The sequence below is a fragment of the Triticum aestivum genome, chromosome 2D, assembly GCF_018294505.1.
Source record: "Triticum aestivum cultivar Chinese Spring chromosome 2D, IWGSC CS RefSeq v2.1, whole genome shotgun sequence".
Lineage (NCBI taxonomy): Eukaryota > Viridiplantae > Streptophyta > Magnoliopsida > Poales > Poaceae > Triticum > Triticum aestivum.
The window spans coordinates 647,917,327-647,927,990 of NC_057799.1; the positions used below are offsets into that span (position 1 = coordinate 647,917,327).

The 10,664-nt window shown below is 47.8% G+C and overlaps 1 protein-coding gene across 2 annotated transcripts; it reads right to left on the reverse strand.

Moving 5' to 3' along the window:
* Window positions 1-1,866: 1,866 nt before the first annotated feature.
* On the reverse strand, window positions 1,867-4,667 carry LOC123050801 (PI-PLC X domain-containing protein At5g67130). Of its 2 annotated transcripts, none has more exons than XM_044473533.1 (7): window positions 4,330-4,667; window positions 4,069-4,206; window positions 3,880-3,978; window positions 3,452-3,752; window positions 3,152-3,375; window positions 2,991-3,077; window positions 1,867-2,889 (listed from the first exon to the last, which is right to left on the reverse strand). In XM_044473533.1, the coding sequence occupies exons 1-7, from the start codon at window positions 4,564-4,566 to the stop codon at window positions 2,173-2,175; spliced, it is 1,803 nt and encodes a 600-aa protein (XP_044329468.1). In that variant the 5' UTR covers window positions 4,567-4,667; the 3' UTR covers window positions 1,867-2,172. The 2 variants fall into 2 exon arrangements, with proteins under 2 accessions (XP_044329468.1, XP_044329469.1); XM_044473534.1 differs by having other exon boundaries at window positions 2,440-2,889; window positions 2,996-3,077.
* Window positions 4,668-10,664: the final 5,997 nt, after the last annotated feature.

The following is a 10,664-nucleotide window of genomic DNA, read 5'->3' on the forward strand; positions in this document are numbered from 1 at the left end:
CTCTACCAAGCGACCGTGACGTGGCCACCTTTGGTCCTCGATGGAAGATTTCTCCAGCGACTAAACTCTGACGAGTTGCTCCTCCACCATCTTCCGTCCCCAAAGCCCTTAGTCACCGCCACCCCTACTTGCCGCCGAAGCAACTCGCCATCGTCGAACCCCCCTCTTGTGCCTCCTCGTCTAGCCTCCCTCATCCTTCCTCCCACCTCCCTCTAGATCCCTCCCCTATCGTGCCATTGTCCTTTTCCACAGATTTTGAAGTATGTGTGTTGCCATGTCCCAAATTAGTAATGAACGCTAGAAATTAGTGTTGAATGAAAATTAGTAAGGACCATATGCGTAAGCGGCGTATGCTTGTGATGGTTATGCATATATGGTTACGGTTGTGATGGTTATGAACAGATGGTCATGCTTATGCTAGTGACGCTTACATAAAATCCAAATGTTGATCGAATGTTGTATTGGCGCGAAAAACTCCATTGATGCAGACTACATCAGATACAAACTACCAAACGTAATCTCGGCCAAGCATGCTTAATTAGATGCAGGTTCCCAAATAAAAATCTTGGCTCAACATGTCTCAGCACATACAAGGCTACCAAACAACTGTAGTTGCATGTATTTAGCACATCCGCACTCAGCATGTCTCAAAGGGTAACATCCGTGCTAGGGTGAGAACAGCTACCAAACACACCCTCAGTTTGTAGACTTGATGCTACTTTGGAAATCTCATAGTATAAATCCCACCAACAAAAAGAAAAACTCACCACACTTAGTTCAGTTCAGGGCCGGCCCTGAGGGGGGGCAGGGGGGCGGCCGCCCCGGGCCCCCGAGATCAAGGGGCCCCCTCCCAGGTGTAGTGTACGTATAAAGGTAAGTAGCCCATTGGCCATAGCTTCACGTAGAAAAAAAAGGAAGAAGCCCAGGTCCAGAAAGGAAGGGATGGCAGTACGCACGTAAATCAGCGTACGATTGTGAGGAAACTCTTCTAAAAAAAGATTGTGAGGAAACAAATCAGCGTAACACACGTAAATCACGTCCTTCCGTTCTGTTTATTCCTTACTATCGTGAGACAATCTCCCTCCAAAATAAAAACAATCGTGTGACGCGATTTATTCTGTAATTTCCTATATTCTCCGTTCTCTACAGGCTCCAAACCCTAGTTCCCAAGTCGCAGAGCCTATTGAAAATAAGCATCGGAGGGCTGATTGGTATCGAGGCGCTGTACGCGATGACGACGCAGCATGAACATCGCCTAGCCCTGAAAATTGGCACTGCCGGAGTGGGGCGCACACGTACATCGCCGAGCGTGTGCCACCAAAAATTCACATCACAAAATCGTCGAGCGTCCAATGATTGATGCCGATCTAATCAATTTGAGGTACTGTATGTCATATTACTATTCCCTACTCCCCGCAAAGAAAAATTCACTGTTCCCTACAATTTCAAGTAAACCTTCGTGCTTTGAGGAAGAAACAATTTGATAAAAGTAGTTGCCAAAATAAAATTCTTGAAGCTGAGAAGGACCTTCATGTTAAATATTTGTTTGCTTTGGTTGATATGAATCACTTCACTGAAGTAAAGGATTTAAGAAAGTCAGTGTTTAAAGATTTATTCGGATTACTGTGCATGTGATTGTTCCATCTTAGATTAAGAAAAGCTTTTAAAATTTTGAAATTATTATTGAACCATTTGGGATAAACAATGCCTGAAAGAGCTTAAATGGTTAGGCAACATTATGCATCAAGAAGTGGATGACATTGACTTCGACATCGACACAATCATAAGTCACTTTACATTGAAGAATCTTACAAGAAAATTTGAAGATTAATATGCATTTGATGTTTATATTAAGGGCCCCCAAATTTTACGTTCGCCCCGGGCCCCCAAAATCTCAAGACCGGCCCCGGTTCAGTTTACACATCTCTGATCTGACAATAAAAAAGATAGAGAGAATCGAAGTAGCTCTAACTATTTGTGCATGGCTACCCACCGATGATGCAAGAGACATGCTGATGGCATCAGTACCATGGAAAAGATTGAAAAACTATCAGCCTGACTATACGCCGCCATTGTACAAGTAGCGGGCTGAGAAGTGCCTCTACAGATCTGAGGTCGGCTCCATATCCAGCACAGTCGTTCACCCCCGACGGAGTCTCGGGTGACCAAGCTTCAAGACAATGAGATCAGCACGAGCAACGCGGTCCCGATGAGGGAGCTCCGGCGAGGGGTCTTGGGCCGGATCGCCGCGCTGGAGGTGTTCTCCGCCTCGGGATGTGTCGTGGGTGTCGGCGGTTCTGCTATGCTCTTTGGAAGCGTTCTCTGTGGTGCCCCGGTGTCTGGAGTACCGCTCGGAGATGCTTCCGCCGACATCCCTTGATTTGGAGTACTGTTCGAAGACGCTTTTGGTGTTGCCCCTTCATCTGTAGTTGTACTCTCTGGATTGAGTTCATCCACTGACATCACGTTGATCGTGCTCTTTGGAGACTTCTTCTTTGGAGACTTATTCAACAGTGACGATGACGGGGAGGAAGCAGAGGGCGACGATAGTGGGGAGAGGGTCGAAGGCTTAGCGGAACCCAGAGAGGGCAATGAAGACGGGGCCAAGGAAGGTGACAAAGCTACAGATGTGGATAGAGAAGGGTCCACGTTCGAATCCATGAAAGAAAACAAGGACAATGCTGCCGACGAAGACCACGACCGTGACCGAGCTGGAGCTGCAGAGGGCGACGAAGACGGGGCCATGGATCGTTTTGAAGACGGTGACGAAGCCAATGCCAAAGATTTCGGCGAGGAGGAAGCCGAAGGTGGGGAGGGTGACGGCGGCGACGAGGGAGGCGAGGACAGGGTTGACGATGGCAGTGCGCATGTTCCAAATGAGGCGTTTGCCTGCAATTTAAACATATGTTAGTCGGTACAAGATTAAGATGTGCGCACCCACATTTGAAACGAACCTCGTACAAACATGTGGCTTAGACGTGGATGGATACCTTACAGTAGGCGATGCTGTCGCAGCCGCACTGGAGGCGCCCGTTGGCCACGTCGGTCGCCAGGGGGGCGCCGCCGCCGCTGCTCCTCTGCACGTAGCATGCCATCAGCATCACAATGACAATGCATCTGCAAAAGCCAAAAAATAAACTAGTGTAGGTACCATGTAGAAGTCGACGGCGATGTAGTTGGGCCATCGCTTGGCGGAGGCGTCGTAGCAGGCCCTGAGCTTGGAGATGAGCGGCGCGGAGTTGTTGACGCAGGCCCAGCTCTGGCTGGGGTTGGTGGTGAAGAAGTTGAGCAGCACCAGCGACTGCCCCTTGGAGTCCATGGGCTTGGACTCGGCCCGCTTAGGGCATGCGCCCACCACCAGCCCATCGCCCCCGTCTGCACGCACAGGAAGAAATGATCCATGGCGATCGATCCAGATTCGAGAAGAAGAAGAAGGAGAGAGGTGACGTACATTGCGTCTCGACGACGTAGTCCCACTGGAAGGCGGCGCCGTCGGAGCCCTCGCGGCCCTGCTTGGAGGTGAAGACGAGGAGGCGGTGGTTCTGGGCGATCATGTCCTTGAGCGGCGGCCAGTCGGCGCCGTCCTTGGGCATGCTGGCCGGCGGGAAGACGTACTTGGTGAGGCCGGCGGCGGAGAGGGCCTTGCCGAGGGCGCCCGCGGCGGTGTACTCCTCGACGAACAGCGTGACGACCTCGTCCGGGTTGGCGTTGAGGAAGCCCTCCACCTCCTTGAACACCTTGGACGCCCGTTGCTGCATGCATGCATGGAGAAGCAGAAGCGGCACGTACGTACGTGCGTGCATGGTGATTAGATTAGATGGCGGCCGGTGAGACGTACGTTGGATGAGAGGTAGGGTAGTAGGCGGCGTGCGCACGTACGAATGCGGTGATCTCGTAGCATTTGCCGCTGAAGGAGTGGCAGAGCCAGAGGTCGTTGTTGTAGTCGTACGTGTCCAGCATCAGCCCCCTCACGCCGTTCTGCACCCATGCATCGTCCACGTTGAGACCTTTTTGTGGAACAGAATTCATTCAAAGAGAAGAAGCAGGTGTAGGTAGGTAGGTGGGTACCTTGAGCTGGTCGGCGACGGTGTCCTCCTGGTTGGGCGTGGAGAGGACGGGCGTGCCGGAGGGGGAGGTGGTGCCGGCCATGGCGAAGGAGTTGTGCGTGGTGAGCCACGAGTACTTGTTGAACGGCAGCCCCGTGCCCTGCAACGCACCGTACGTCACCTTTCGTCGCGCACGTTACGTACGTACCTACGTGGGACCAGCGGAACGCCGCGGAACCTACATTTACGAAGGAACCAAGGAAACGCGCGCATGGGTACGTACGTGGGTCTTGGGGTCGATGGGCGTGATCCGGGAGCACACGGCGGCGCCGGCCCCGGCGAGCGGGGAGCAGGAGGCGCAGCGCATCCCGTCGCCGCACGGCGACTGCGAGCCCGCGGCGCACTTGTCGCCCACCAGCGCGGCCCCCGAGGCCGTCCCGGCGACGATGGCGACAATCACGAGGAGGAGGAGGGTGCCGCTGCGGCGAGCCATCAACCCGACGACGGCAACGGCGGCCATCGTTCGCTAGCTCGCTCGCTTGCTCGCTGTGGGGCCGGCAGATGGAAAGAGAGAGAGAGAGAGAGAGAGAGAAACGGAGAGGGAGGGAGGAAAGGGAGGGGTCGTCGGGACGGACGTAGCGTCGGGCCGGCGTGGTCGGGGGACGAATAAAGAATGTGCGCGGGCGGGGCGCGCGCGGAGGCCGGGGGGCACGCAGGAACGCGCGCACGGACGGGCGTGCCAGGAATAGGAGAGGCCGGCAGCTTATGTTGGTACGCGTATGCATGCGGTTCACCGGTTGGCTGGCTGGCTGGCTGGTACGTGCGTGCCGTGCGTACGTCCGGTCAGGCTCGCCTCATGGTACGAAGTTGTGAGAAGCGCCGGCATGTGCAAGTGCAACCACACCGGCAGGGAGAGGGAGAGCGACCAGACACGGGACCAAAGAAAATAAAACAGCGGCGAGTGGGCATCATGTGCGGCGGGCATGCATGCATGCTGGTGGGTGGGTGGGTGGCTCCCCCTCATCCTGCTGTCAGCAAGCGAGGGAGGGAGGCCACCACTCGCTGGCTGCCGGATACCTGCCGGCCGGCCAGCCGGGCGAGCTCGTCCTTTTGCGACGCATCCTTCTCCTCACCTCGCTTTATTTATTTATTCCACGTAGTACGACTATACTATACACACGGTACGGTACTACTAGTAGTAGAGCCAGTGAGTGAGTCACCTTTCTTGCAGGTCCACATCGGTCAGTGACCCTTCGATCGATCGAGCGTGTTCCTGTATACCTTTTGTGCACGACCCTTTTGCGCACGTATCCATTCCAAACCCCTATCTTTCTTTATGTTCCTATATATACCTTTGTGCATGCTCCTTTTGCGTGTCTACTCCTCTCATGCGTGTCATGTCTCGAAGGAACAAGAAACACGTTCACGTGATCGATCGACACAAATCGATGCACCACGTTCTATACCCTAGCTTGACCCCCCGGTATGGCCCCTACTCCATTTTGTTCCTGCACAATGCAAACCAGCAACACCTTTTTATTTGTTTGTGTTTTGTGGTCCCAAGCAAATACAGAATAAAAATAAACTTATATCGGATTTTACTGGTTTATGAGTTGCTTGAAAACTGAATTGGAATCAGTTGATTTTCTCTTCTCCGAAGAAAGAGCGCACACCCATGTCGTGGCCTTCCCCGCGGAGCAAGCAAGGACCCCATCAGAGAAGGGGAGGATACAACTAGATGTTGCGTCATCGGCGTAGACGAGACGATGCTTCATGGATGCGGGCCGGTGGGGGCCTTTTCATTTTGACTCCCTATCAAATGGGACATAGCTCGAGATAGGAACATCATGGCCGATCGTGGCGTCACCGGCAAGGGCTCTCACATAAACCCACTCAAGGTATGGACATGACGGCTCTCCACGTCGTCATTGTCGAAGGAGACAAAATGGACTAGCTGGTTCGGGTTGGGGACAACGTAAGGTTACCTTTTTCTCTTAAATTGAACACAATTTCTTAGATTTTAGAGCAACTCTAGCAAAGTCGGTATATTCGCTGCCTCAAACAAACACTTACATCTTTCTTTATTTGGATTTGATGTTTATGAGTTGCTTAAAAACTAAATTTAGACCAATCAACAGAGAGCGTGCCAAGGCTGAGACCAAGGCAACACGACCGACCGCGGACATTAGAGCAACTCTATGTTGGCAATATTGCCCTAGAGGCAATAATAAATATTACTATTTAGTTTCATATTGGTAATTAATGTTTATATTTCCGTGCTAAAATTGAAATGGTTCTTGAATATGAGATGTAGAGGAGAACTCATTTGCATATGGGAAACATAAACACAAAGTAGTTCCCTAGTCTTGCCTCTAAAAACTAAGTCATGTGTTGCATGATGCTGGCTTATTTTTCTGATCAAATGGCTTTATTGAAGTAACAAGGATGCCGATAACAATGAGAGCACATTCTTGGCGGAACAAACCCAACTAAATGATATACTACGAGATAGCATCGTCACAATGTTTTAAGCATAATCATGAAAGTGTTAAAATATAATCACACCCTTAGACCATGAGAATATCACGACAACTTTTGCGTTGGGGTTGTCAAACAGTGACCGTAACAAGCTGATTATCACGACAACTTTTGGGTACATCGGAAAAGAATGTCTAGGGACTCGATAGTTCAAGACTGAGATTTTTCTCATCCGGTGATGGAGATATACTCTTCCGGCTCACTTGGTATTATTGTATCCATCATCGTTTGTCAAGACACAACGTGATATGATCATGGGAAACGAGAAAAGAGAATAAACCGGGATAACTTGGTATTATGATCAAGTTGTTGCTTAACAAGGATACGAATAAAAGTTCTGGCTTGAAATTGTTGATAGTGTTCATCACATTGCCCTCTGATGCTACATCGTCTTCATTTTGCACGAACTTTTCAATGTCATCTTCATCGAGTAAGGCATTGCCTTCATGTTGTTCTTGTAAGTGTCTGGTTCTCCCCTTTCTTATTGATTGTTTTGGTTTCTGTCAGTGTTTGTTGTTGCTCTAGGATCAACATCATCATTCATCTATGTTTTTTCTCTTCTTGTGTTAGATTTAATTTCCTAACAGTTTTTGATCTACAATATATACTTGGATCTCATGATTTTTTTTACATCTTACCTACTCTATATTCATGTTCTCAAACAGGGTTGACTCCCAGGGATTAGCTTCTGTTGCTGCTTCTTCGGCAGTTGAATCATCTTGATGCATTTCTTGCCATGTCTGTAGAGTAAGTTAATTTATTCATTGTTATTCACTTACATCTTACCTTTTTTGCTTTGTATTTTTTCAGCATGGTATTCACTTACATTTGTGTCCCTTCCCGAGTTGTTGTTCCTATCTGCTTGTTCCCTGGAGTCTCCCTCACTTTGATGATACATGTTTGTAAGGCCATTTCCTGAGTGTACCTGCAAGCATCGTGATGAATCCCGCCCCCCTCGTTTAGTTCATTTCAGGTACTACCAGAGCACCTTAAATGATTTACGATATTTGCTTTTGTGCATTGTAGTTGTTGCTCTTACCTTGTATATGATGTCAGATTGTAGGGGCGCATACATGAAATGATTCGTGGAATAGATTGTCAACTTTTCCAGACATATGTTCCTAGTTTTTGTGGATGCAGTTTTTGTTTGTCATTTCTGATTATTGTAACTCACATTTAGTATGAGATCTTCTGGTGACACTGAGAGTAGATCATCTTTAATTATTGGTCTTTGCTTGCTCCACACCTACAAATATGATTAATGTAATGCCAGTAAGCAGCAAAAATATGAAGAATATTAGGTACATTTTCTTAGCAACTGATCATTGATAGTTTTTACTTAGGTTTATTTATACTAAGTAAAAACCTAACTTAGGTTTATACTAGTAAGTAAAAACCTAAGTGATTGCAGAGTTTAGTCTACGTAATTCTTTCTGATTGTACACTGTAATTTTTAGAGTTAGGTAACTGAATTTTCCCGTTTGCACTAGTAGAAAAAGGGCCTAATGTGAAGCACATTAGTCCCGGTTTGGAAATGAACCGGCACTAATATGACCATTAGTGCCGGTTCCAACGGCTAGGTGGGCGGAGCTCATTAGCACCGGTTCATGGTGAACCTTTAGTACCAGTTCATGCAACCTTCAGTACCGGTTCATGCCATGAACCGGTACTAAAGAGGCTGTGGTCAGGCTGGGGCCCCACCAGCACCTTTAGTACCGGTCTATGCCACAAACCGGTACTAGAGGTTTCTAGTTGATTCATTCTGCAGCGCTTTTTAGTCCCACCTCGCTCCGCTAACAGAGTTTTTACCACCTTAAATATGTTACTTCTCAAACTATCACGAGCACTTGGTCTTCATTGAACTCTATGTGTAGGATCTGTGGCCGCAATAGGAATCCTCACCGGTTCTTAAACCAACCGGTGAGGATTCCTATTGACAATTCAGATTCTACACAAAAAGATCATTGATGATCAATGTATTTTTGATGTATTTCTCTGTAGCAGTAGCGCGTTTTGGCTGAAACGGTGCTGATCAATGTATTTTTAATGTATATTTTTACATGTTTACACAATCTTTTTCGAAGTATCAGGGTTTCGGATGAAAACTCATCTGTTACAAAGGCATTTCATTTAGTACCGGTTCTAAGGCTGGGGCTCCACGAGCACCTTTATTACCGGTTCCTGGCATGAACCGGTACTAGAGTTCTTTAGTTGCACTAGTAGAAAAAGAGGCTTCCATACGCCGCCATTAGTCCCCAAAATAATGGAACCGCGACCAAAGGGGTCTTTAGTCGCGGTTCGGGAGGAGACCCGCGACCAACTATCTGGGCCCAGCGCGCTCGGTCGACAGCTGGCGGACGGGAGGGCTTTAGTCCCGGTTGGCCTGGCCAACCGGGACTAAAGGTCCTCAGGCTGGCCCGAAGGCCTTTAGTCGCGGTTGGCCAGACCAACCGGTACTAAAGGGCCCATCAAACTCTACCCCCCCCCTCCCCCGTGGACCGCCTTTTCAGTTTTAGAAAAACCAAAAGAAAATGATGGAAATGTCAAAAAAAATAAAATAAAATAAGTTTCTCATGTGATATGTGGTCTAGTTGTTGGGAAAATTAACAAATATGAATTTTGACTTTATTTGCAAAATCTCTCTGGAATTTCTTAAAATGGGCATAACTTTTGCATACGAACTCGGATGAAAAAGTTTTTTATATGAAAAATCATCTACTCGAAAAGTTACATCCGAATTTAACCGGGGAAACCCCGTTAAACATTTTCAAAATCCTCAAAAACCTAACAGAAAAAAAGATACGGGGCTTTTAAGATCTGGAGAGGCAAAAAAATTCAAAAAAATTCAAATTGTGGTCAAACAATGGTCAAACTAATTATTCTAGAATATTAGTGTTACTAAATAATTATTTCAGTTTTTTTTAAATTTTGGTCAAATCTGGTCAAACAGTGGTCAAACAATGGTCAAACTAATTATTCCAGAAATATTAGTGTTACTAAATAATTATTGTTTTTTAAAACAATAGTTTCAAACTCAAACAGTGAAATGTGTTACTTCATGCTCAAGCTAAATTCCTGAGGGTTAATAGAATTGACATCCTACTATTGTCAGGAAAACAACAAGTGCAGACTTGGAAACGAGGGAGAATAGAACCCGGAAGTTAAGCGTGCTCAGGCTGGAGTAGTGAGAGGATGGGTGACCGTCCGGGAAGTTAGATGATTTGGAATGATGAGGGGTGATTAGAGATTAGAGGATAAATTGAGCAGTGATGAGGGGTGGTGATTAGAGATTAGAGGTTAAAATAATTCAGAAATTTGAAAATTAAAAAAATTAAAAAAATTCGAAAAAAACCAGGTTTAGGGGGGCTAAAACCCTAAACCTGCGGAGGAGGCCTTTAGTCCCGGTTAGCCACGAGAACCGGGACTAAAGGTCCTCCGCCCCGACGGCCCCCTGGCGCCCACGTGGACGGGCCTTTAGTCGCGGTTCGTAAGAGGCGCGACTAAAGGGGGGCCTTTAGTCGCGCATATTTAATCCCGGTTGCACAGCCGGGACTAAAGGCCTTTGCGAACCGGGACTAAAGGCCCATTTTCTACCGGTGTTGATTCTTTCTGCAGCTGTTTTTTAGTCCCACCTCGCCAAGCGAGAGGCACTCGCAGCGGTTTATAAGCCCTGAGTGCAAAGACGATGAAGGAGAGGCGCAATGCTCACTTGCACGTTGCTTAGCTTCAGGCCTTGAAATGGTGTAGACTGCACGGAGGCCTGAAGCTAAGCAACGTGCAGGTGAGCATTGCGCCTCTGTTTTATTTTTAATAACTTATTACAACTCCAGGCTTTTTTCGCGTTCAGTATGCACCATTCAGGGCCACGTCATCAACTTTCAACCCTTTTTGCCTTCATTTTCTATTTTTATGCATTTACTCATTTGTTTTGAGCTAAATGGCCCTGAAATTGAAAAGCTCTACAAATGAACTCTGAAAAGGTTGAAACTTGGCGTGGTATCATCATTTCACCCGCATAGCATGTGCAAAAAAGTAGAGATGGTTACGGCAAAAACTGGATGCACTTCGTGTACAAACTGG